The 27,412-nt window shown below is 51.6% G+C and overlaps 1 protein-coding gene across 1 annotated transcript; it reads right to left on the bottom strand.

Annotated features, from left to right (window-relative positions):
• Positions 1–162: 162 nt before the first annotated feature.
• LOC111162368 (calcium/calmodulin dependent protein kinase IG) lies at positions 163–27,367 on the bottom strand. The gene is made up of 12 exons (XM_022526744.1): positions 27,282–27,367; positions 16,741–16,861; positions 11,799–11,927; positions 9,768–9,842; positions 7,163–7,301; positions 6,379–6,502; positions 4,971–5,046; positions 3,860–3,972; positions 3,006–3,084; positions 1,431–1,518; positions 761–1,185; positions 163–253 (listed from the first exon to the last, which is right to left on the bottom strand). The coding sequence occupies exons 2-12, from the start codon at positions 16,830–16,832 to the stop codon at positions 163–165; spliced, it is 1,431 nt and encodes a 476-aa protein (XP_022382452.1). The 5' UTR covers positions 16,833–16,861; positions 27,282–27,367.
• Between the last annotated feature and the right edge of the window lie 45 nt (positions 27,368–27,412).

Here is a 27,412-nt window from a genome sequence, read left to right on the forward strand (position 1 = left end):
GGGTGGCTGTGGGCCTGCGGCTCCCAGGGGCCCTCAGACCCATTCATTCAGCCGGTGATGGGGCTGGCCTTCTGGGACAGCAGCTCTCCCTGAGCCCCCTGCCTTGGCCCTCCCACCTGTGTTGCCTCACCTGAAAATCGACCCAGACGCGGGCTCCAGGGATCACATAATGAGACAGACTCCAGTCTGCCCCGCCCGGCAGTGGGAACCGCCACCCGCTTTAACTGGCACCATGACCTCTGATTTGTAGTTCCTGGAAAGCAAGCGCGGTGGGGGCTGTGACGTGTTCGGGGAAGGGACAAGAGCTGCGGGAGCTCTCCGCGCCTGTGGCCTCCACTTGGCCCTCCCTCCCTCAGGTTCACAAAGTACAAGCCCTTGCAGAGAGGATGGAGATGACAATGGAGCCCCACTTCCCCCCGCCACCCAAAACACAATGGTTCTAGAAACTTGAGAAATCGACTGCCCACCACGGACACGTACACAGTTTTCTGCAGACATTTTGTAATTCCTGTTGCTTCACTAAGCTTTTAGGTAGCTCTGTGAGGTGGGCTGAGCAGGCGAGCGTGCTCTCACAGATGAGCAAACCAGAGACGGGGACATCCACTGATCCGACAGCAGCCACTCAGCTAGGGGCAGGGACAGGACTGCGGGCACTGACCTCACCCCCGGCCCAGAGCTCTTCCTGCCCTGCGGAGCCAGCTCCCTTCAGCCCCAGCACCCGAGCAGGGCGAGGCCTCTGTCTCTGGCAGAGGATACGTACTGTTTCTTGTTGGCTTTTTTGAGCAGCGCGGGCTCGGAGCTGTAGGAGGACTTCCCTTTGCCCCCGATGCTCAGGCAGCTGGAGCAGCAGCCGCAGGGCCCGGCGGCCAGGGGCCCCTGCTGCATGGGCACCAGGCTGCTGCTGATGCGGAGCGAGCCGTTGACCAGGCAGTTGAGGGACCGGCCCCCGGGGGCCGCCGGCCGGGCGCCGAGCTGGCAGGGCAGCCGTGTCAGGGCGGGAAGGGCCGCACTCTGATCCAGGGCCGGGGCCTCGGGGACGGTGATCTCGGAGGAGCCGGATCTCGAGGCTTCTGAGACTGGGGTGCTGGGTGGCCTGTTTTCCACCTCCGGGCGGAGGCCTGGGCTGTGCAGGTTCATGTGCAGCTTCCTCATGTGGTGGACCACAGCGGCCGCGTTGAAGGCTTGCTGAGGAGACATGAGACCCGCCTCTGACCCTCTGCATTCTCGCAGGGCCACGGGGCTCAGGCTTTCCCTCCGTCTGGTGGCTTTCGCCTCTTGAAACTGATGTGCTCACATCTCACTTCAGAGAGGGTCCAGGGAGGCCCAGTGGCTGCCAGGAAGCCCCAGGGAAAGCCCCTGGCCAGCCTCGCCCCAGCTCAGCCTCCAGGGGCCCAGAGCAGCCCGCCTGCCTCCTGCAAAGGGCCACTTACCCTCCACTTGCTCTTGGCAAAGTTCTTCTGGATCTGGAGACTGACTGATGGGTAGATGTCCCGGTGGAGGGCTGTGTTCCCATCAATCCTGTGGGTGTAGAAGAGAAGCCTGGCTCACTGGGGGCCGTGCGTGCAGGACCAGGTTAAGCTGAGTGCCGTGCCTCAGAGGAAGGGTGGCCCATGGCAGGAATGGGCTGGAACCAGGGCTCCTCTGTCCCCTTGGGCAGCTCATTATGGGTTCCATGCTTTGGCAAAACCGAAGTCTTATTTTATAGTAGGTGGGCAAACTATGACCTGTGGGGCAGATCTACCCATGGCCTGTAACGAGGTCTCCCTGGGACCCAGACACGCCCGTTCATTCAAGTAGGAGCTGTGGCTGCTTCCATGTGACAAGGGCAGACTGAGTCGTTGCCTTATAGACCGTATGGCCAGCTAAGCCTAAAATACTTATTTTCTGGCTTCTTAGAGAATAGGCTTTCTGGGCCCTGTGTCAGAGGGTGCTTGGGTTATCACTATCCTTTAGCTCAAAACTTTCCTCAGAACACACCTCCTCCAGGAAGACTTCCTCAGTGAGGCCTCCCGATACAGGCCGCCTTCTTCCTGGTCATCCATCTCTACGTGCTCCTCAGATACTTGCCATTACATGGCCCAGGACTTTCTAGGTACTAGGGACACAGAGTAGTAACAGATGGGACCCTCATCTCTGAGGTCTTCCAGTGGAGCTGTGGAACCTTGTTCCATGCCATGAACTTGAGTAATTCATGGTAAGCTGTGTAATTGCTAGAGGGAGGTAAGGAGGTGAGCCTGGCCTGCAGGACCCAGGGCTTCAGGCAGGGCAGAAACTGCTCTGGATCCTGATGGATGCTGCATAGAAGGCAAGAGGCAGGACATTCTAGGTGGTGAAAATGGTGTGACCCAAGGTGTAGGTTGGAAAGAGTTTGGGATAGGGAGTAGGAGAGGGCAGGAAGAGAAAGAGAGCTTTGAGGCCTTTCTGGAACAGAGAAGGTATGTTGGGACTTTGGGGAAATGCAGGTGGAGGTAAAGGGTCAGGCCAGATTAGGGAACACGTGAAGAGGCAGAGGAACCTAGGCCTGCTGTGGTAGCAGGTGGGGCACTATTACGAATCCTGAGCAGGGGTGAAGCATGAACAAGGGGTAGAGCATGTTCACTTTACTGACCGGTTCCTTTGTGATTCTTTGCCAATCGCCTCACTTAGAGCAGGTTTTGACCCCACAGTGAAACGATGCTCTTCAGGACAGGGCAGAGCTGCCTACTCCCGGGGCCTCTTGAGTAGCTAGTACTGAGTACTGCGTCCTAGTACTGGTAACAGTGCCCGGCCGCGTCTGTCTCCTGGCCTTGACTAGTGACACAGTAGCCACTCTGGAGTCGGAACCCACTTCCTTAAATGCTGTCTGCACCTCTAGCTGGACCGGACACAGGCGTCCGCGCTCCTTGCGTGCTGAAGGGCAGAGAGCTCAGGGAAGCCGACTCTTGGGAAACACCGCTTGAATGAGTCGTCATGGTCTCTGGGGAACCACCAGGCTAGGGGCCGGAGCTCAGCCCCCCCTCACTCACCACGGGTGCCTCAAGGCCTTCTCGCAGGTATACCGTTCATTCGGGTCCTTCTCCAGCAGGTGGCAAATAAAATCCTTAGCTAAGGGGAGCAATCAAAGACACAATAGGGACCAGGTTTCATGACTGATGGAAACTCACTTCCGGGCTGGTGGGTGGCAGCGAATGCATCCTTAGCTAATCTTCCAAAGAGGCAATTTTAAGACTCTTAAAAGAGAAAAAAAAAAAAAATCCAAACCACCTAACAGCAGCCCACCATAAACCACCAAAGAGAGACTCTCCATGGCCTCCCCCACACAGCACTGCAGATACAGCTCTTCTCACGAGGCCCCGCCGTGCCTGCAGGTCTCGGGGGTCTGCCTTTGCACCACCCAGGCGCCGGCAGCCACGAGTGGGCACACGTGAGTGCAGCCTCAGCTCTCCATGGATCTCCACTTAATGGACCCAATGACTTGTAACGACTGCCTCCTCTCACACACGCAGACGTTGCAGGCTCTCAGTCTGGTTATATAATAAAGGCAAAACTTGGCCTTGGTTTTGCCACTCGTGCCTGGAACACTCCCTTGGGCAGGCTCTGCCCTCCTGGCTCCTCATCTAAACTCCCCTGCACTCCGCCCCCCTCTTCTTGCATCCTGTGGTTCTGTCTCCAGGAAAACAAAAGCATGAACCTGAGATGCGAATAATTTATTTGGCCTTTGAGCCAGATGAAGATTTCTCCACTCTCCTTGGCAGCCTGTTCTAGAAGATTCCCAGGGGACTTTCAAGAGCCAGGACTGTCATCCGCTGTTAAGCTCTTTTTCTCTTGGAAGCCTTTGCCTTGAGCCTGTTGTCTTGTCCTTCACACCTGCTAGCCTTACCTGACTCAGAAATGTCATCCCAGAATGGAGACTCAAATTCATAGTAGCCCTCCTTGATCTTCTCGAAGAGCTTTGACTCCGTTTCTTCATAGAAGGGGGGATACCCACACAACCTGCAGTGAAACAGGAAGGAGTTATGCTGCTAACAACCCCAGTCTCTCCCCTCTGCCCGGCCTCCACTGCAGATCACAGGCAGGAAACAGGAACCCCAACCAGCAGTAGGAACAGGATCTGCCTCATTCTGGAATGATGCAGGCCCCATCAAGCAACTCTGGAGGGCCCCTTTGTGCGTTATTCCCCCCAAAGCCACACTGCCCCTGCTATACCTCCCCGACACTTAGAGGATGTATAAAATACCTTTAAGAGAGATAACAGAACATCTGCTTGAATACGTTTCGTGAGGGATTTTTAAGGTTATTTTGTTCTTTATTCTTTAGTACCTACACCAGTGATTAGCGCAGAAGAGACGGTCAATGAATTTTTGTTGAGTACACGAATAAATGAGAGTAGTTATTCAACATAAGGTTAGTAAATAAAAAGTTGAGTCCCTGCTAAGGGATAGATATGGTATTTTCCTAAGAGCAGAGTCATCTGGAGGTGAGGAGGGATGGTGGGGGAGGGTGATGAATAGGTCTGGAAAGGAGAGGCCAAGACGATGTGAACAGGAACTATGACCTGGTTCATTCAGGCCATCACTTTGCCTTGGGCAGACTTGCCCAATCTGAGATGGGAACATTGTGCCCACTTGGCTTCTAAGCTTGGCTTGGCCTTTCCTTTCTTCACTGCTCGTTCCATAGAGCAGGACTCAACACAGTTATAGAGACTAAATGGGGGTGGGGTGCAGGAAGAGACAGAACCATATGGCTGAACAGTGGGTTCACACTGAGCTCTATTGTAATAACCTGGTGGAGACCAGGACGGAAACCTTTGGAGCTGTGTGCCTGGTAAGTATGAGTGTGTGTGTGTGTGTGTGTGTATGTGGATGCACATGTGTACACGCACATGCTTTGAAGGTGGTTGTTGCTTGAGGAGCTAAGATAAGGGAGGGGAGAAAAAGGATGAGCTGTTCTGAGATTTCCCAGAAATTGAGCCAATGCAGGCTTCTACTCACAATATGTAAGTGATGACGCCAATGGACCAGCAATCCACAGCCTTGCTGTAGGGTTTCTGGGCCAACACTTCCGGAGCTGCAGCAAATGAAAGGTAGAGTCAGGGATGGAACAAGAAGAGAAGGCTGAGAGGTGGGGGGTCAAAGGTCAGGAAGAGGATTAGAGAAGCAGACTAGGAAGCTCCTGGGATGGTAGTGTTTCTGTAAGAATGAAAACTTTCCCAGGGCAGGGACTGGGGCTCTCCCATAATCCTGAATCTTCCTCCGTCAGCCTGGAAGGTTCCCATGACAGAGCCTATGACTCTTACATCAGACCAGGGCTACATCTCTCCCATCAGACTGAGTACTCTCTGAAGGCAGGTCTTTGTCTCCCCATGCAGATAGTGTGTCCCAGGGCTGGGGCTGTGTGTCTCTGTTCAGACAGGGACATATGTGAAGTAGAGGCAGTCTCTCCCGCTAGACTGGGATCTCCCTAAGGGAAGAGACAGAGTCTTCCACATCAAATGAGGAGCTCTTAGAGGGAAGTGATAACTGTCCTATCCATCTCAGGTAACTTCTGCTGTATCAGATCAAGAGCTCCATGAGAAAACAAGCCATGTCTTCCCCTGACTGGGAGAGTAGAGAGTTATCTTCTGAATTCATCCCAGATACCAGGGCTTTGTACTCGGTAGGACTCAACACCTACTGACTGACCTCTTTTTGAGGGTGAGAGTAGGTATTTCCTCTATTATGCTAGAGGTCACCTTTCTGTGTGCCATCCTCAACCAGGTGATGAGTGGCTAAGAGGGAAGTGGGCAGGAGGAGATGCTCTGAGTATTAGTTTTCTCTCCATGGATCTCAGGAATGTTTTCACCTGGTAACTTGCTGGCTTTTACTTTTTGGGGGACCTTCAAAGCCTCCTGTTTAGGGAGGAGGCTCCATCTCTACCAGTTTCTTAGGGAATATATTTGGGGGAGAACACCTGGGTTCCTCAGCTTCAAACTCAACACTATTCCTCCAGGATACTAACAACTGGGGCACTGAGGTCTCTTCTGGGCATGGGAGAAAGGAAAAGGGGTGCCTAGTGTCAACCTCTTAGCAATCTAACCATCTCTGGTTTTATGCTCTTGTCTCTGCCCCTCAGCTAGCCAGAAAGACAAAGCAGGATGTCTGTCTGCAAAAATGATAGCTAAGTATAGGCAGGGGCTGTGGGATGGCTCAGGGGTAGGCTGTGTCTAAAGATGCAGGGTTTGGGAGCAGGAGGGGTAGTTCCAGAGATACATGATCTACCCTAAACCTCATAGTTAATGCTCTACTTGGGTTGCCTTTGAAGTTGAACCCTCTATCCCGATAACCACCCCTCCCCATGAAATAATATCCATGAGGTTGAACACAGCCAACTGGTCAACCTTCCTCCTCCTCCCAGACTCACCCACATAGCCTGGGGTCCCACAAGCAGTGGACATGACTCCACTCTGTTCCATCTTGGACAGACCAAAGTCTGTGATCATGATCTTAGAGTTCTCTTCAGGGGTTAGGTACAGCAAGTTTTCAGGCTGTGGGAGAAGAGCGATATCATGTAATGTAGGATATAATCATCTGAAATACAGATTTTTTTTCCTCTCCTGATATATAATTTCTTAGGAAGCTGTGCTCTGGGCTCCTGACTTCAAGGTCAGGCTCATCTCCCCCAGTTCTTTCTTCCTTCCTCCTACCTACAGCCCCCTACTCCATATCCAATCGCTCCGTATTTTGCTCATGGCCCTCATGTTGGTCAGCTTTATAGCCATTAAGGTACTACACCCACCCTCCCCACATCCCCAACTACCCTAAGACTGTTACTTGAGGGGATCAAACCATGGTTAATTGTCTCTGAATTCTCTAAAGTCTAGTACATGCTTGGTGCAACATTGACACCCCCCCATTAAGTATTTCTTACATTTGATTTGACTGTGGTTTGGTTCGAGAAACATGTGGATTATCTTGGTATCCTACTAGGGTGAGGCCCCATGGAAAGTTCAGGAAAAGGCTGAGATGAAAATTAGCAATGATTGTTCAGTCATTTAAGTTTTGTTTAAGGAATCCGAGGGCAGAGGGGACCTTAGGATTCTACTGCTCCTACCCTCTCATTTTACAAGGCTTAGGCTGCCCATGACCTAGGCAAGCTTCCTAAAGGGTCATTCTCTGTGTCCCACTGAGGGCTCCCACTTTGGCACCTTTAAGTCTCTGTGGACGATGCCATTCTCGTGGAGGTATTTCACTGCTGACAAGACCTGCTGGATCACCAGGCTGGCATCCTTCTCTGTGTAGACACCCCGCTCCAGGATCCGGTCAAAGAGTTCCCCGCCAGAAACACTGTGGGCATAGGGGCAAGCGCAGGAATCCAGGTCTTATTTCAGGTCAAAGGGACATAAGTGTGTTGCTCTGTAGCCATGAAGACACAGCTGTGGTGGAAGAGGCAGGTGCCCATGGCCTGGGCAGGGAGGTCTACTTTAGTCTGAGAATAACTCCTTTGGGTGCTGGAGTAATATCAGGAGGGAGTCATTTCTTTGAGCCAACCATTGCCCTCTCCCTGGACCCTCCCTTAAAATGCAAAATGCTCCTGGTTAGAGTCAAGCAAGTAGCCCATAATCCCTTTGTGAACACATTCTTAGCTGCCTACATTCCTGGCCCTAGGACCCAGGGAATCATAATGAAAAGGAAAGATGAGACTGAAATCAGGCCAACGCAGGACAGAGATGGTGTACAAAGGAGACCAACTGTGCTTGTGTTGGCATTTCTTTCCTCATCGTGGAAAGCTGGGCTACCTAAAGCTGGAATCATGGACGGAGCTATAGCCGTATTTGGAGACTCTAGTGGTATAGCATCTTAGGACTCAGGGGCTTTAAGATCCAGTCTGCCCCTGTCTCTTGAATGCCATCTACACTACTTTTGCCAAAAAGTTCTATAGTCCATAGTGGAACACCACAGAGGGAGACCACTCACTACCTCCTAAGAAAGACTGCTTTATCTTTCACCACCTTCTCAGTATTTCTCTATATTATGATGGAACCTACTCCTTGCAGTTCTGCCTGAGGACACCACATCCACCCATGGGGCCACACAGAACAAGAATACCATCCTTTCACGTGAATCGTTTCCAGTATGTGAAGGCAGCGAAAGGCTCAGCTGAGGCCCTCTCCAGGCAAACATTTCAGCCTATGTCAACCATGAACCAGGGCTTCCAGTTCTGTCACAGGCCTGGACCCCTTCTCACTGTCCCAGGACACTGGCTACGGACATGCGTGTGTGATAGGACCATGTGGTTAAGAGGAAGGAGAATTTCTCTAATCAAAATGCATACCACCCTACTCCTTTGTTTCTGTTGAAAGCTCTGGGCCCTGCCACAGGAGCTAGAGGCCCAGGGGAAAGATAGTCCTTATGCACAAGGAGGAATTCCTGACTTGGAGCATCTTGGGTCCTAGCGCTGGTACTCTCATCGGCTTTGCCACTCTTTGGGGACAGCTCAATCTGCCTGCTTCCCTGCCTCCCCTACTGTCTCAATGTGGGCTAATCCTGTTGAACTGGCCTCATTAAGGTGCCACATGATCCCTGCTCACTTGTTAGTGCTGTTCTGCCTCCCCGCGCTCCTCCCCCCACCACATCACTCCCTTGACCACCTGCTCCCTCTAGTCACTGCGCCTCAGGTGAGCTGAGGAGTTAAAAGGCTGCTTAGACCTGAGTTAGCTCATCTGAGTATCTGAGGAATCAGCCTGTTGGTCAAAAATACTGCATCTAGCTACAGAGATTGCAGAGTGGGGTGTGTGTGTGTGTGTGTGTGTGTGTGTGTGTGTGTGTACTTTATAAATAGAAGTTTCTCTGAGTCCAAGGCTGAGCCCTCAGAAGCACCAACCAATGCCTACAGCATTCACTCCCAGGCAGAACTCCTATTTATACGTGACGGGGATGTGCAGACTTTTCTAGTGAAGTGCCATCTCTGTCCCACAGATGGGCACACACACGGTCACAGCTTGTTTTAACATTGGATGGATCTCTTTCGAGAAGGTCTTTTCTTTAAATATCAAATTGAAATCTAGGTACCTATGGTTTCTAATCCCACAGTAATTTTACCCTGGAGTGGCATTAAGACATTTATTTTTCTTTCTTTTTTAAAGATTTATTTATTAGGGAGAGAGAGAGAGAGCATGAGCAAGCAGGGGGAGTAGCAGAGGGAGAGGTAGAGAGAGAATCCTCAAACTCTCTGCTGAGCATGAAACCCAGTGAGGGGCCTGATCCCAGGACCCCGAGAACATGACCTGAGCAGAAATTAAGAGTCGCCCACTTAGCCGACTGAGCCACCCAGGTGCCCCGGCATTAAGACACTTAATATTCAGTGTGATGGACACAGACTGGTCAAAAAGGACTCGGGCCATGGTGCCAGAGAAGGGTTCTGGAGGTGCCTTGCCATGCCAGGCATTATCCCTTTAGCTGTGGGATTGTGGGAAGGTCCAGAAAGTCTGAAGGGGGCGGCTGGGACAGCAGGGGTAAATGAATGAGTTGGAGTCACAGCTACTCACTGACTTGTAGAAAATATTTTTTAACAACTGGTAAGGCTGTACTGGTACAGACCATTTCAATCATCAGTCCTAGATTTACCCCTCAGTCCACACAGAACATGTTTGTGACCAGAAGCATACTTAGCCTGAGGGAACTTTTGGCATTTGAGAGCTTCTTTAGCTAATTTTTGATCTTATCTTTTGAATCCCCATACTCCCCTCACCACCTCTAGGCCTCCCAGGCCCCCAAGACACCTGTGGAGGAAGTGGGTCACCTTTCACTTACAGCTGCATGACCAGGTAGTAGTGAGTGGTGCTCTCGTAGATGTCCTCTAGGGTCACGATGTTTTCATGCTTGATCCTGGGGGGACATGTAAGGCTCATGGTGAGTAGTATGTGGTGTAGGTGGGTCAGACAAGGAATGGACACCCAGCCCACCAGACTTTTATTTCTGTTGGAGACTTCTGATGACAACGTTTAGGAAGAGCAGATCCTTGTGAAGCCTTCTCAATAAAAAAGCAGTCACAAAGAAATCCTAGAGAAAAGATCCCAGGGTTGTATTCAATCCATATTTTTGAATGGATAATTGATCATCCTGCCTTCAGGGAACCAACATTTTGTCACTTCCCCAGAAAACTCTTTAGACTTTACCACAAGAGAAAGTTAAAAGAACCGAAGAAGGCTACGAACACACCCCAAACGAAATTATTTTACAAAATGGGTATTGGATCTCCTTCAGAAACATCCTTGAAGAAAGCGGACTGCAACAGAAGAGAATCAGGTTAGCTAAGCCTCCTCATGGGTGACCATGGAAGGAGTTCTGCAAAATTATTATTCCAGAATATTGTGAGGAGCAAGGAAGGTGCTGATTTCTGGGGTCAGTTCTGTGGGATGTTGTGGATCAGTAATTCTCAACCAGGGCCTCTTTTATCCCCTGGGAGACATTTGGCAATATCTAGAGACATTTTTGTGGTTGTGACTGGGGAGGAGGGAGGCGCTAACTAGCATCTCGTGGGTAGAGGTGGGAATGCTGGTAAACATCTTAAAATGCACACAGAGTAACCCCCCAACCCAGTAAAGAATTTAATACTTTTCTCTTTTATACTCTTACTGGTCTACCTGAACCCAGTCGCTTCTCTTTCTTGAATCCAGTCTTCCTGCTACCACATGATCTTGCTATTACCTTCGCTTGTATCCTCATCCTTTGCTGAGCTTATTGAGGAAGTGTTAGAATTGGTCTCCCATCCTCTAGGCGCTCATCAAATCCATGTTCCACCATCCTTAAGAGGAATGGCTCTAAAATAGAAATCTGATCATGTGAGCCTTTCCTTAAAATCCTTTGATGACTTTTTTTTTGCCCACAGAATAGAGTCAGCACTCTTTATCATGGTATCCAAGACCCTTCATCATCAGGTCTCATTTGATTCCATCTCCTGCCCCTTGATGGTCCTCACTCTAAGCTCAGGGGGTCCCAACACTGACTCTTCCCTAACATCCTCTGTACTTTCACAGTTCTATGTTAAAGTTTATGTTACCCTCAGCCTGAATTCCCTTTCTGCATTGCCTCTTCTGTGTCCATCAAATTCTACTCATCTATCAAGGTTTCTTTTCTTTGAAAATGTACCTAATACCCCATACTCATTAAGAAAAAATGTAGGCAAAATAAATCTCTGTCTTCTCTAGACTTTGCCTTCTGCTACCGCTGGCTCATGCTCAGTGGGATTAGAGTTTGTTATGGGCACTTCTGTTCATGCCCAGAAAATGTGAGCTTCTGAAGGTAAGGGATTTTAGCAGCCTCATTCTTGTGCTCCTGATGCCCAAGACACTTTTGGCATACCCTGGGGTACCACAAGGCTTTATTATATGGGTCCTGCTGTTACCATTTGATGGTTTGTTAGCCTCTGTCATGATGGTCGGGTGCTGAACCTACATTTGCTTTGGTACAATCCAGGCTAATTTCCAAATCTTATTCTGCTTCCTTAATTACTGATTCTTCCTGGTATTGGCCCTCAGTTGATTTTTGTGCCTTCTGGCTAATTACTCTCTGGTGTACATGCACAAACCAGGTCTGGCGCCAGCTGGTTTGCTAATCAATTTGCTGTATGCCTTTCCCACCGTGCCCACCCCTCCCCACCAAAATCAGCCAAGACACCTGTCTGGCTAAACTTAGCCGACTGATCAAACGGACCCATCAAAGCGATGAAAGAAAGCAACGCCTTTAGGTGTGGAAATCAGCTTAAGTCCTTCTCAAATGTAATTTGTGAAGGAAATGTTGTGATCCCACAGTTGTACCTGGCCAATACTAGGACCCACTCACTTTTTCAACACGGCAATCTCGTTCTCCAGACTGCTGTCCCGGAAGGCAGGTGACTTCTTGATGCACTTCAGGGCAAAGAGCTTCCCCGTCAGCCTTTGCTTCACCAGGAAAACTTCTGAAAAAGCTCCTCTAAGTAGAAGACACCAAGAAATAACAATTAGTACTGGCTGGCTCGGGAACACTGTCGGAAGCAAAACCAAGGGGTAGATGAAGGATGGCGTGGCTGGTAATTAGTTTCCGTTGTTACTGTGGGGACCTGAGGAGCTGTATCGAGGGCAGAGCCTATCTGACAAGCCCTGGGTCCTTTCTTTCTAGAAGGAAAAGTTTCTATACAGACACAGAGACTAGCCAGGTGCTATTTCCTGATCCTATAATTTGCGAAGGACTCCCAGGGACTTGGCTTTGGTTATGGAGAAATTTCCATCTGGCCGAACCATTAAAGAGGGGCCACTGCAGAGCCAATTTACTTTGCTTGTTCCAGCACGGTGGAGTGTGGCACACTGGAAAGGCAGCTGGAGGTAGCACTGGGGACAGGGCTTAGGCAGGGATGGAAAAAAACTCCAATCTCTGTTTTCGATGGTGATAATTACCCTGAACTCATTATCAGATCCTAAGGGGAGCTGAGCACCCTCTCATTCAGTAGGATCTGTGAGAAAGAAAGACAGGACCCCAGCAGCTCTGGGAAGGTTTCCTGAAGATGGGGAAGCTGGAATCCAATGGAAACATAGGGTAGGATTCCAAAGAACAGCGTTTTTGTTTTGTTTTGTTTTGTTTTGTTTTTTAAAGGGACCTCTGAGACCAGGCTGGAGCTGGAGCCGTAGTTAGCTAGCAGTGGTTGCTGGAGCCCAAGTGCCTGTAAGTGAGGACCTCAGCTTTGCGGGTGACAAGTCACTGAACTTCTATAAACCCAGTTTCTTGATCTGAAAAGGGGGAGTGTCAGTAGTAGCTGATTCACAGGGTTGTTTATTTAGAAGACTAAATGAATTAACATATGTCAAGTGCTTAAAAGCATTGCTGACATCTGTTATACTGCACGTGTCAGACACTGTTATTGTTATTACTATTATTATTTGAATACCATTAGGGAGGACACCTGGTAGTGACAAGAGGCCATAGCGTGTAAGGGAGGAAACAGCTGAACCATCCTCTCCCAGGCCATCTGGGGATTCTAGAATGGAGGCCCAATAGCAGTGAAGCTTGTGCAAGGACTTTGAGAATCTGCATTAGAAAATACTTGGTGTTTCCTGGGTCTGAGCTTCCTGTTTCCCCCAGCTGCACTCAACTGAGTTAATCAGAGCCTTCAGAGCTTCCTCTATCCAGTCATTCATTCCTTCACTCATCCCTTCAATCAAGATTTATTGAGCACCTACTGAGTCAGACACTGGAGATAAAAAGGTAAGTGTTTCTGGTCTTAAGAGGCCTGTAGACAAGTGAGCAACACAGACAAATGAGCCATTAACATTTGATGTGAAAGTTGTTATTAAGCACTCAGTGAATGCTTGTTCAGCTGACAGACCCTCTGCGCTAGCCCTCGGCTGAGTATCAGTCTAGCGCAGAGTCTGTGTGTGAGATGGACACAGACGGAGAAGCAGGGGGTGTTGGGAGACCACAGACAATGAATGCTGCAGACAGGGTCTCTGCTTGGCTCTGCTATCAGCAGATGCCCGTCACCTTGGAGCCACCGCACATCTTCATCCAATAATTATCACAACACTTCTCCCCAGCAGATAGCAAGCTGGAAACAAGGGCGCTTTTTTCCTAGTGTGTACAATGTGGTCGCTTGGAGTAGCTAAGAAGCACGTAATTAATTCCCGGCCTTCGGGCTTCAGAGCACCCTGAACCCAGTTTTAAGGGGTGAATGGGAGTCAGCCCAGTGAAGAGCTGGAACGGCTGTCCCAGGTGGGGGTGAGAGGGACTAGCACGGAGGCACAGGAGAGCAGGGCGGGATGGGGCTACTGGGGCCCAGCACCATTTGTGAACTATGAGACAGGGAACAAGGGGGAGAGTCATGAATGTGCAGGAGAACCGGGTCCTCTGCCTGATCACCTACGAAAAATGCTAAAGAGATGTGTGGTGGATGGCTGGATGGAAGCCTGGAAGGCTGGATGTGAGAGAAGTCTGGCCTGGGATTAGCTGTGTGTTCTATTCATCTGCAGATCCCACTTTCCCTAGTGTGAAAGGAGAGAGGTGAACCACACAGCCTTCAAGGTTCCTGCCGGCTGTGACTTTCCGGGACCCACTTTCAGAGTCCCCACTTTCTACACACAGGTGGCCCCCCCATTTCAAAGCTGACACCCACCCTGGGTCCTCTTGTGGAATGAGATCAAATTGAGGCCTTCCTGGGGGTGTCATTTATATTGCAGTGTGTGTGAACGGCGCCGCCTGGAGTTGTGCAATGTTGTGGCAATTCAAAATGGTGCTATTGCCCTTCTGCCTCAGGCTGCTTTGTATCAAGTGCGAGTGTGTGCGAGTGTGTGTGTTGCATGTGGCACATGTGGTGGGGTAAGGGAGAGCAATTATAAGACTTACTTGTGCTGTTGGTCAGACTGGGGAGCAGAGGGAGCGGAGAGCTAGTTTTGAGCAGTTAAGGTTGCTGGGGTCAGAAGGCAAGACAGGTAGAACCTCTAGAGCCAGGAGTGCTTTACTGCCATAGAACTTGGTCTGCCTTTCCTGCTCTGAGGAGCTCTCCCCTCTTGCTGGGAGAGGTGACGGAGGTTCGAGGAGAAAATCCTCTTCCTGCCAGTGGAAGGAGGAGGGCTGGCAGCTGGTGACATTCTCCCTGCTATAAACTAGCTCTGCCCAGTCTCCCTCCCTTAGGGCCCTGGAACTGTGGGTGACCTCCAGGCAGAGTCAGTAAAAGCCTTCTCTCCCTGGTGGGTTGTTCCAGAAGAGCTGAGGGCTACAGAGAAGGAGGCTTTGTCCTGAGATTCTGGGGCATCGTGCTCAGGGGAGTCTGCTCTGCCCACTGCTCCCTTCCATTCAGCACCTCCCCTTAGTAACGACATGGGGTCTGCAGCCTGGGGTGGCCTGGCCCACTCCTGGGCACTGCAGGGGTGCCTACTCTTTAGCTTTTGTTCAGCTGTTGCAACAGCTGTCACCTGCCCCCCTGTCTTGTCTCCTCAGTTCCCCATATCAGGGCGGGGCTGGGTAGGTTAGAGAAACTGAAAGCATGTAAAATAGAGATTCCTGGCTGCCCAGTCCTGACCCTGTCCCCTTCCTCAAATTCCAGGGCGGCAGGTCTGGGACTGGGAATCTATATTTTTTTGTGGGTTGGGAGGACCTACATAGGCTAAAATGCTATTAGGGAATTATTATTAACTCTCTTGAGTGTGGCAATGCCAATGTCTCTTGAGTGCATATAGAAGAAAATGCCTTTATTTTTAGGAGATGCAGACAGAAGGATTCCAAGGTGACATGTCATGATGTTTGCAACTGTTTACAAGTTGTTCAGGGAAGTCGCACGCGCGCATGTGTGTGTGTGTGTGTGTGACGTGTGTATGTAAAACAAATACAGTGAAATGTCAACGATTGTTGAATCGAGGTGGCGAGTATATTGGTGGTTCAGGTACTATTATTTCACTTATTCTTTTTTTAAACTTAGATATTTTCACAGTTGCAAGTTAGAGAGCTAAGCTCCCCCGGTGACTCTGATGTCCCTCCAGATTTAGGACCTCTGGGCCGAGCTCCACGAGAGCAGCAAGTGTCTGGCTTTTGCCAGTCCCACAGCCCGCGTCTGAGCAGACCATGAATAAGCGCCTGTCAACCTGGGCGTCCTCCCTTCCTTCTCTTGGTTTTTGGGATTCTTAGCAAATCATTTCTGATACACGCATGAGTCTTATCCCTCTCTCCTGCCAAAAATCCCCTCTAGCCACCCCCGTTTTGGCAGGGGTCCTTGATGGAGGGCCAACACTGTGATGACCAGCACCAGTGCCGAGCTCCTCCTGGGGGGCTCAGACCCCGACACTTGCCTGAGCAGGGAGAGCTCTGGGGGGGGGGGTCTTGTCTTGGGGCCGGGCCTGGCTCCTCTGCGTCTACAGTGAGAGTGTGGGCAGCTGTCACTGTCCGAGGTCACTGACTCCTGGCCAAGGCAGAGGGAGCTAAACTTAGCCCGAATTGGCTCAAGGGTAAGCTTGCTTGAATGGACAGCCTACTCACTGCCCCTCACTTCCTGGGGCCCAATTAGCCCAGACTAATTAGCTGGCCAGCTGGGGTCCTGAGGCTACGGAGCCGGGGGCCTTGGAGCCGTTGGCAGCCTGCGTCAGAGCCTGCGCCCCCCCAGAGGAGAGGCAGGACTGAGCGGACAGTCAGCTCCAGACAGGCTGTCTCTGTTCCTCCAGCCGTGTAATCGTTGTCAAGGGGCAGGCGCAGACACTCCAGAGGCTGGTAGGAGTTTGGACTACGGCGTGACTTTATTTTTCCAACATGGCACTTAAATACAGAGCAGAGAGGATGGTGGTGGGGAGCGGACTCCGGCGTGTGTCCCGTCAGCTCTCTGGGCTCCAGAAGCCCCTTCTCCTCTGTCTACAGCAGATAATGGAGTTGGCTGACCTGCTCGCTGCCAGGGGAAATAAAGAAGCTGGAGGAGGAGGCCCATGAAAGTTCTAGGGCCACTGAATCTCTGGAAGGGCTCCAGAATGCCTCTTTCCTGCCACTAGGGCAAGAAGCCACAGGTTGTCCCAGACCTAGAAGCAGGGTCCCTGGAGGTGGGCCAGGGTGGAGAGCCTAGGGAAAGAGCTGGTATCCCTGCAGGCCCCAGCGTATGAAACCATGGTAGCTTCCTCTACTCTACCTACCTAGTCCCTTCGAGCTGCTGAGATGATGTCCCAGAAGCCTCAGTCCCAACTTGTCAGCTGCTGCTGGCCCAGAACAATTCTTTCCAGGCTCCCCCCACCCCCACCCAGCACACAGCCCCACTGCCCCATCTCTCAACCCCGGGACTCACGATCCCAGCACTTCCATGAAGATGAAGGTTTTCCGGATGTTCGTGGTCTGTTTCTTCCAGGAGCTGCAGTCATCGTCTTCCTTTCGACCCATCGCCTCCAGAGTTGAAGCTTTGGGGGAAGCTTTGAGGAAGGGGAGAAAAGGTCTGATCAACTAATGTCTCAGACAGGATGAGAACATGGCAAAAAGAATAGAAAACACATCTTTTACGTAATAACTAGAACGAAGGATTAGGAGCAAAACCTGGATAATGGGCAAAAATAACACTTTCTCTCCAGTTGCTTTTTAAAATTACTACAACAGGGGCGCCTGGGTGGCTCAGTGGGTTACATGTCTGCCTTTGGCTCGGGTCATGATCTCAGGGTCCTGGGATTGAGCCCCAAGTTGCCCCCAACCCCACACTGGGTGCGCTCTCTTAAAAAAAAAAAAAATCTAAAATTACCAAAACAAATGTGTTGCACGTCTATTACCTACCCACTGTACTTGCTGAACACTCAAGGAGTTGAGAGTCTAGTGGTGCAAAGTCCACTTTGTACGTATGTATTTAAGGGCAGTAACGCACACATGTATGGATTAGTACACGAACATCCACCCTGGGGGGATCTGAGCTGAGCTGTTTCCTTTGTTTGCAGGAGATGGCCAGAGTGTTGATTCAAACCCCGGAATCAGCCCGACGTCCTGTCGGTTACCACCTGTTGTATCCATTCTCCCACCTCCCCAGTGATGCTTACTGCTACCTCTCTCCTATCTGTTCTGGGCTAAATGAAAGGCATCATTCGATGAACGAGCATCGTTTCCTCCCAAACTCCCACAACATTCGTACAGGGCTGAAGAAACAGTTACTCATTCAAGTCTGAACTGAATCTTGTCCTCTTTGTATCGGGGTTCCAGAATCGCCATATTCATTCACCCGAGTCAGCAGCTGTGATGTGCCTGGTGCCGGCCGCGTACCAATGATGGTTCTGTCTTGGGACCGGCAGGCTCCAGAAGGCATGCAATGAGCAAGGGAAGTACCCCACGTGCAGTGACGGAGTGTGGGAAAACCGTGGAAGAATAAAAGCTAGGTTTGTAAGAGGGAAAAATGGGGATGGTCACCTTTAGAGAAAGTCACGGAAGGGCCTATAGTTGGTCATGTTTAATCTGGGATCGGAAGTGTGTGCAGGAGCCTGCCAAGGACGGAGTGTGTGTGAGGGAGCATTTTGGCAGACGGAGTGAAATACAGGAGGTCAACGTGGAGGCGGGGCAGGAACAGAGCCTGAGGGGATGGGAGGAACAGTGTGGCTGGAGCCAGGTGTGCTCTGCAAGACTCGGGGCAGTGAGTGGGCAAGGAAAGGAGGTAGGGGACCAACCACAGAAGGCCTTATCGGCTCTGCTAAAGATACTGGATTTTCTTCTAAGGAGACCACAAAACACGGAAGGATTTTTAGCAGAGCAGGTACACCCCTGACGTTTCAGAGCTCACTCCAGCTGCTCTGAGGAGAATGGGGCGGGGGTAAGACTTGGTACATGGAAAATGGGTGGGGGACAGATGTGCAGGAGAGAAATGGGGGTGGCTTAGATCATGCTGGCAGTGAGGGAGAGAAGGGGGCTCAGGTTACGTTCTGGGGTTCTGATTATACGAGGTCAGGCGATGTGCCCACAGAGGGTGAGAGAGGTCTAGGCTAGCTGTCCTGTTTCTGGTAGGAGGATGGGGGGGTGTTGCCCTTAGTGAGTCAGTGAATACTCAACAGAAACATGTTCTTGGGGGTGGTTGGGTAGGTTGGGGGGAATCTCTGTCCCTTTGGGCCCTCTCTGCCCTAATAGTCTCTACTACAGGCTGACACTGAGTGTCTGGTAGGGGTGGGGGAACATTTCTGCCAACACCCTTTTCCCCATTCTCCTTGGACCTAAGAAGTAGGAAAATATGTCCAACGGATGCATCTCTTAGGCAATGCCCTTCCTTCCCCATCAAACAAACAAACAAACAAACAAACAAAAAACGAACAAAAAAACACTTGTAGAATCCATGGTCTTCTGATAGCCTCAACACAAAGAGGTTTGTGCCTCCACAATTTAGCATTGGGTAAAGAGCAGATTCAACCGGAGTTCAAACTCTGCTGTGGCTAGTTGCCACTTGAATGGCCGTAGGCGAGTTATTGACCTTTTCGAGTCTATTAACTCATCTGTAAAATGGGGACAGAGCCCTCTATGGTCATGGTGCAGGGTAAATGAAATAGTGGACATAGAGACTCAGCACATTGCCTCCCGTGTACTGTACAGTTGTGATAGAGATAATATATGGGGGATACAGAGTCTATGTAACCCCCGTCTGGAGGACTCATGGCATAAGTAGGTTCTAAGGGATAGAGGGAAACCGCTTCTGCATTCAGACACAAGTGTGAGGCGTAAGCCCCTGTGCATAAAAGGAACATGACTTGAGGGAGGGCCTTGCTGGGCAGGAACAGGTGGCGACAGACTGACAGTTTTGGTCTGAGTGGATCCTGGGAAGGAGATGGGGGAGATGGGTGCACACATCTTTGGTTGCACCCATCCAGGAATGGGGGAGGTTGGTGACACAGATGGGTGGCTTCTCAGGACCCTGCTAGGGAGAAGCCATAAGCAACTCGGATTGCAACCACACTGAACGGGCAGGACGTAATCATGGGGCAGGCCTAGAGGGAGGAGGTGAGTGAGAGGGGGTGGCTTGACCTGCAAGATTCTGGAAGTTCCCCAGGGCCTGTGGAGAGCTGGAGCCTGCTGGTTCCAGAACACGGTAGCTCAGTGTGTGGGTCCCCCCAGCTCTGTGCTGAGTGGTCTCATGCTGTCAGCTTGAAATTGGCTACAGTGGGAGTAAATGCCACAATCAGGCTTCTGTCCCACTCATCCTTAAACTCTGTCCTTAAACATTTATCATCTCACTTCTGCCCAGGGCCCTGGTGAGGGGACACAGAGCTGCTAGAGGGTCTATTCCCTGGGGTCCAGAAGAAGACAGCATTGATCAGGGCTTCTCAGGAGAAAGTAAGTGGCTGGGAGCTGGGCTTTCAGTGGAGGGTGTCAGCAGGATGTACCGCAGCCCACCTGAGGCCAGCAGTCATCCTTGGATGAGCTCCCAGACAATAGGGATCTGAGGTCCCTGAGGGGTCTGAGGCCCCCTTCTCCTCTATCTACAACCAAGTCGAGTAAGCATCTTATAACATAAAATGCCCCCTTGAAGTAGAATAAGAAGAGGAGAAGCCATCTCAAGGCTGTGTGTTTTCCTGGAAGAAACTGAAGTAGCTCAATGAGACTCTGTGGAACCTGAGGTGCTATAATGATCAAGTTCAAATTTAAAGTTCTCCATTTCCCTTTTCTGCTGCCTGGTGAGGGTAGGACTTAATGAGAAAGATTTTATAGGACATGAAGATGCTCTATTCTCTTTGTTCACTTCCGTATTGCGTGTAAACTCGCAACCTCACTGTATACTAACTGGTGGTGGATATTATGAAAAACGTGAGAAAAGTTACAAATTCCTTAGCATTTGGTATGTTCCAGTGCAGCCCCGGCATTGTGTGCTTGTCTTTTCAGGCCCGTTTGTGGAATTTGCTCCCCTGGGATGGTGGCGGCCCAGAGGGACAGTGCCAGGCACTAGCCAGAGGAGGACCTGCCAGCAAGGCCACAGCAACCTGAGCCCTGATTTGGAGGGCGTAGTCCACAAGGCACAGATAAATGAACCATGACTGGCAGACTGCTTTGGGGAAGACGAAATACTAGAATCAAGGGCTATCTTTAGCCAGATACCATTCTGCAGATTCTTAGCCCCAAATCTGGCAACTTCCACTTATCAGTGCGGCTGGCATCTGCGCTTGGACCAAGTGCTTGTTAGCGTACACACTGCAGCTGGAAGTCTTGAAGAATGTAGGGGATGGGGGCATAGGGGTGGACATTAAAAGAAGTCAAATCAACAGGGTCAGTCTGTGTCCCACTGTTTCTTCCACTCTGTCTCTCTCCACCCCCCCACAGACTGGCAGGGCTGCAGATGACGCTTTTCCAGGTAAGGACCCAACCAAGTCTCTTCTTTCCAGCTTGGGGACCGTCAGCTGGGTGTTCATTACTCCCCCTGCTGGAGCCCCATGGAATGATGGGCTGCTCTCCTGAAGGCACGACCACCTCATTAGCAGCTCTGTACTCACTGTTCCTTCTCTCCCATCTCTCTTAAATAGCTTAAAAACATAGTATTCTTAGCTAAGCTAGGCTATAAGAAAACATCTTTCCCGCCCACCCCTCCTCCCATACACTCAGTACCAACAATTTAGCTCTATCTTCAGAACAACGTGGAGAACTCAGGGGCCCGGATCTGAAACCCCCAGTCACTCCCGCCCCTCCCTGACCTCAGAGAGGTCCCCAGGCCCCAGCCCAGCATGGTGGAGCTCTAACCATGAGCTCTCAGAGGGGCAGCCCACAGTGTTTCTGCATCCTGTTTCTTTCTGTCAAAGTCCTCCCCCTGCTCCCATGACTCCTGTAATCTAGGTTCTTTCAGAGGAAAAGAAAACACATTCTGAGCAGCTTGCAGCCCCAAGATTGCTGTCATTGTTCCCAAAGTACTCCCACCTCTCTCCTTCCGGCCTCCACTTCCACTGGGCTTCAAGGCTCAGGAAGAGCCGAGTTACCGCTGATTTCACAGGTGTAGCTCAGGAGACGCCGTGGGCGTTGGCACCTGTGACCTCCACTCCTCAACAGGGCAAGGCCCTCGAGGACATTCTGCAGAAATGACTCTCAGCCAAGGAGACGACTTTATTCATGGGGCCATCTTTGAGGTGTGGAGATAACACTCCTTTGTTCCCCACTGGACAAAACGCGGACATTTCCCAACAGAACGTGCACGCGGCTCTCTGCCTGGGGCCAAAGCCGTGCAGAGGTCAGTGGTAGGTTGTCGGCGGATGTCTGAGTTTCCCTTCCTTGTGGATTGTTGCAGGCACCCTGTGCTACTCACCCGGAATCCCTAGTGCCTAGTATTGAGCCCAGAGAGTTCAGCCTGCCTGTGTTAAATGATTCAGTGAGGAGGAGAGGCCAGGGATGAGGGTGGGTTGATCAGAGAGTTGGACTTAAAATAGGGACATGGTGAAGGATGGACTCTTTACTTTGCTCTAGAGAGAGACCTCTAGCAAGAAGACCCCTAGCCTAGGAAGAGCAGGCCTTGGGGCCTCCTCTCTCAAGTTCTCAAGGTCAGACTCTGTTTAGACCACTGCAGCAGGACAGGGCAGAATGGCCACAGAGAGCCAAACCACCTTGGCTCCATTGCCAACATCACCACTCAGGGCCTGGGCCTGGTTCTTGGTCAACAGCACTTCCCAGGGACACTCGAAGAGGCCTTCCCTGACCATTCTATCTGGAGTCAGCCCCTCTACCCACCCAAGTCACTCTACCACGTGAGCCTGCCCCTTGCTTCTGTAAAGCCAGTGACAATCTGAGATGCTCCTGTTTATTTGTTTGAGGTCACGTCCTCAGGAGAAAGTAACACCAAGCGGACCAAACCTTGCCTGTCTTCTTGTCTCCCTGGGGCCTAGTGCAGCACCTGACTCCCAGGCGGTGCTCAGTCATAGTTTTCGGGGTGGTCTTCCTGCTCTGTTGGGGGACAGTTCCACAGCTGGGGAGGAGACTGTGGAGGGAAAGTTATTCCTAAAGGGCAGGCCAGGTAGCCCTGAGGGGGACACAGTCTCTGAGCGCCACCCTCTCTGTGCTTCTGGGGACAGGCTGTGTGGTGTGCGGTGGCATCCAGTCTGGCTGTTTATGAGGTGTTGCTGACAGATGCTTAGGCCCCGAGCCCAGGAGGCAGGTGCCCTTCTCATGCTTCTTCCATGGCGGATCCCTGTCCTTCTCTCCTTGCCGGGCTCCATTTGGTTACAGGAACAGCACTAGTAACACACAGAACTCTCAGGCAGATGACGCCTACCTTCAGTGTCCTCCTCACTGTCATCACCATGCCCCAAACATGCCAGGTCACCTCGGGACCCCACACTGCCCTGGAGCCTCATTCCGGCCCCTCACTCCTGCCCACCATGCTCCACACGGCCTCTTCACCGAAAGTTTCCTTTGTGGAGTCCCAGCTGCTCTGAAGTGCTAATTAGAAGAATCAGCTGGACTAGCAGCTTCAAAGTCACCCTTCCTGATAATATATCTGAGAGCCTTGGGTGCACCATGTTTTAATCCAGGAATTCTGTTCCATTCCATTCCATTCCATTCCATTCCATTCCATTCCATTCCATTCAATGTGTGTTTCCCAAATCCGCAGCAGGTTCCTAAACTGGACAGGAACAACCCAGAGGAGATGGAGAGAAGGGGAAAACTTGGAGGAGCACTTTCAGCCCACAGATAATGGCTCTCAATTCTACCTATGGGAAGAGCCACTGTGCCTTGGTTTATGCCGTCCCTTGGGGCTTCTGGGCAAGCAGGTATAAATCACTCAGGGCATGGTAATCAGGCCTCCGAGCCTTCTTGAGGGACCATGTCTGGCTCTCTGACTGATCTTAGTAGAATCAGCCCACCCTAAGACTGCTTTGTGGTCTGCTTCCAGGCTTCTCCATTTCTTGGGAGCATGACTCAGAGAGGCTTGTGGGTCTTGGGAGGGAGGTTATCAGTTGGATCTTCTTTCATAAGAATGTGCTCTGTGCCTCCAGGCTGGAGCGCACGGAGTCACGGCAATATATAAATCACTTGGTTATAAGGGGGTAAAAGGCTAATGCTGGGATGTTTTCTTGCCCTGAGCTCCAGTTTCCTGGACTCCGGCCTATATTGGACTTGGTGTCATCCTTTGGATTGACAGGGACATTAGAAAGAGCTCAAGTTCTTGTCCCGGTTTTGACTTGGTACTGAGGAGCTGTGCAGCCCCAGGCAGATCACTGTCCATCTCTGGTCTGCCACATTTCTCCTTAGTGAAAAGAGGAGATTGGAATAGATTAAGGTTCCTTGAAGTTTGTTTTTCAAAATCTTAGTCCCAGAAGACTGTCCGTGTGCAAAGCGGATTTGCTACTCCTTCTTAGAGATTCATGGCCCACGACAACTCTTAAAGACACTTGGTTAGTGCTGTTTAACCTGGCATCCCCCCAACTTACTGGACTGTGGAGCTCTTTCCTTGGGTAACACCCACCAGCATCCAGGGGATCTAGGGTAGCCCAGAGCCTACTGTGGAAAACAGAGAGACTGGCCATCACTGATACTTAGTGATTCTCCATGGGTTTGAGCAACCCATGAAATTTCCAGCAGTGTGCTGCCCTCCGTCACAGCACTGCTCTCCTCATGGTGTCAGAGGCACGTAGCTGGGCCTGTGTGAGCCGTTACAACCCATTCCCATCTCACCAGCTGTAGCTCAAGCCGAGGCCTTGGATCTTAAAGCCTCCTGGAGACTTCTGGATGGACAGAACCTCCCCAGAATAGGGCCTCCAACTCCAGCACCCCCACCAGGCCTGTGTCTCAAAGGCCAGCACTGCATGCCCGTTTCAGTTCACAAAATCACTGAGGAAGGAGGTTTTACAATGGACTCCTGCAGTTTATTTCAGGTTCAAACCCACATTTAAGTTTAAGCAAATCCCTCCTGCTACAGTGACAAGCCAGAATTCACATGTTGCTTAAGATTTATTGTGTGCCTGTTATAAAAGAAATGAACATCCTCTAGGGCTTCATTTAGTGGCAGGGAGGTCAACACACAGGAGTCCCTGGAGAGAGCAGGGTGTGCTGCTGATTCCTGCTGTGCTCCTAACCCCAGGGGACCTCAGTTTCCTCCTTTGCTGAATGGGATCCCTGCTCTATTCCCACCCCCCCCCCACATTCCTGGGGCATCAGGGGGCACAGAATCAACTGCTATGATGCTATGTAGTGCATCCACATCACAGGCACACGAATTAAACCCCATGTGCTGGGGAGAAAGAGAGGGAAACAAATAAGACTTTAAATAGACCTCAACACGCAACAGGGGACGTGAAACCACTGCTCCCTAACCGGTCACAGCTCCCAAGTACGCCTCACAGTGTGGGCATCGCATCTCACTGTGATTTTAAAATGTTTAAAAATATCTACTTTTTCATGCATCACGGTCTTGAAATGCAAACCAACTACTTCATCTGGTACTGAACCAAGAGAGCGAGCTCCACCGCCGCCAGCCTGGGAAACACCGCCTGCCAGCATTTCTTCATCGGCGTCATGCTGGTCTCCCTGGGGCACCCTTCTAAGGAGTTTTCAAGGGTAAAACTGTTGACTGTGTGCCTGCCACAGGCTGCCCTTAAGCCAGACCCTGCAAGAGGTGCCTCCTTTGTGCAGATGCAGGGCTCCTGACTGGAGGGCCCCGCCAGGCACGCTCATCCGGGCAGGGGCGCAGAAGGCGGGCAGCGCGCACGAAGCCCTGCGTAACCAGCCCTGCCTCCCCGGACGCTGGCCTGACCCGCGTGGACAGCGGCACCCGGCCCCAGCCCCGCAGGCGGTGACCAGGGGGACGCGCCCGAGGTTGTAGTGGCGCGCGCTGCCGCTCCCGTCTCATTCATGCCGCAGCTCATTCACCGGGCGGTCCCGCACAGCACGCGCTGTGCGGGGCAGTTAATTCTGGCCGTGCGCGCGCTTGTGAGCGAGGAGAGGGTGCCGGGGCACCGCTCTCCGCTGCCCGCGGGGATCTCTCCTCTCAGGGCCCCAGGGCTCCCAGGCCTTGCTGGGGGGTGGGGGGAGAGCGGTTCGGGCTGAGCGCTGGGCAGGGCATCCTGCGGGCGCTTCACCTGCATCATCCTCCCTCGTGCCTGACTGCCGCCTTCAGGGGACCGTTTCATGGCTGCGGTACTGATGGGCAGAAGCAGTAAGAAAAATGCCCCAAATCAGGGAGTTAATCGCAGAGCCGGACTGGGAAACCCCAGTCTACCAGCGCTACCACAAAACCTGTTGCCTCCTTCCTGGAGGTGATTATTTGATTTCACTTACCTTGCTTCATCTTTAGGAGGCTTTCCTGCAACCCCAGCACCTGCCCGAGTCCCCCTGGAACACGTGACTTGGATGCTCAGAGAAAGGCCCTGAGACCCGGCCAACCACTGCTTCTCCTGGCTCCGACCTCAGGCTTCTTTCCCAAAGTTTTGCCCTGATTTTCTCCACAGAGCTGTTCCTACACACCCGCATCCAACTCATCCCTCCCGACACCCTCTAGCTCTCTGTAGTGTCATCACTGATGATGCCAGATGTCAGAAGTCTGGGTTCAAATGCTCATAGAGACCAGCATATCCAGGTCTGCAACCGTTCAAATGCTCATAGAGACCAGCATATCCAGGTCTGCAACCGTTCAAATGCTCATAGAGACCAGCATATCCAGGTCTGCAACCCTCGGGGAGACTCTTTGAGTAACTGTGGTCTCATCTATACGAGGGGAGAAATACTTTAACCAGTTGAAGGCACATTAAAAACTGTAACTGCGGTCCCCATATCAGGTATTACTAAGCACTTTGTGTTATGGACCTATTGGATCTCATCTTCGGCCCTGGTTAAGCCTGGGTCAAAAGGACTACCAGGAGCGGGGCTGTTTCCGGCTTCTGCTCTGGGAAAGATCATCTCTTTCCCCAGGAGAAACCTGCCTGACTCTTTGACCCTTCTCAGAGACTTTCCTCATGATCAATTTATCCGGCTCCAGAGCGAGCAGCTGGCCAGCCGTGCACTACTGCCAGACCATCGCAAGCCCTGGCAGCTGCCTCTGGGAGCCTCGGGGTTAATGCTTGTGCGTCAAAGTTACGTGGAGAGAAGGGGCCACAGCGCTGATGGGGGTGGTGCAGAATCCAGACCTCCTTTGCCATCTTTACCGGCCAGCAGAACTGGGGAAGTTTAAAGACAGGAGGGAGCTGGACGCGCCCGGGGAAGGTGAAGGAGCGGTCTTGTGACTGACGGCAAGAGTCCTGCATCCTCACGCAGCCCAGGCGGGGCCCTGGAGCTGGAGCCTGTCCAGGGACCCTTGCCGGGAGGGACCGAGACTGGTCCGTTCTCCTGGGGGTTACAGAGCCACAGGCTGTTTACAAACTGCCCTTTTTGCCCACTGGCTCTCTTAATCCTCCCAATAACCCAGACAGGTAGGCAGAAGGGCATTGATCCTTGCCAGAATGGGTCAGAGAGGTTAAGAGATGAAGGATGAGAGGGAGTTAGGGGTGCAGGCACGAGGGAGGTCCTGCCGCTCTGGAGATGGACAGCCCCTCCCAGCCTCGGAGTCCTGAGGATTGCCCCCTAGAATTCAGCCTTCAGGCAGGCATCGCAGGAGGGACAGCTACCGGTATTTCGCTCCCCTCTCCCTGCTCAGAAGTGCAAACGGTCCCCACTCACGCCAGCCTTGAAGTGACGGCAGATGGCTCTTAGGTAGAGGTGCCACCGGGCCCCCATTCAGACTTATTTTCCAAGGCGGCTACAACTTACCCTTGATACCACAAGAGTCAGGCAAGACTGGAAATGGGGTTGAAATGAACAAAATACCCAAGTTCCTTGCAAAAGTGTTTCTTCACACACGTCTCTAGGTGCCGCGTGCCTCCCACTGAGCCAGGAAACCTCCCCAAAGCAAGAAAAGAAGGAGACTCATCTTACCCGGACACTCAGAAGGGATGGTGCTCCTGGTGCTCCTACTCCAGCTCCCACAGGTCTGTGAGGACTAGCTGCTCCAGTGCCTTAACAATAAACCGAATTAAAGGGGAGGAATGCAGGGGTTTTCTTTCCCA

This window comes from Enhydra lutris, unplaced genomic scaffold (genome assembly GCF_002288905.1).
Source record: "Enhydra lutris kenyoni isolate GAN:26980312 unplaced genomic scaffold, ASM228890v2 scaffoldscaffold91, whole genome shotgun sequence".
In the NCBI taxonomy this organism is placed as follows: domain Eukaryota; kingdom Metazoa; phylum Chordata; class Mammalia; order Carnivora; family Mustelidae; genus Enhydra; species Enhydra lutris.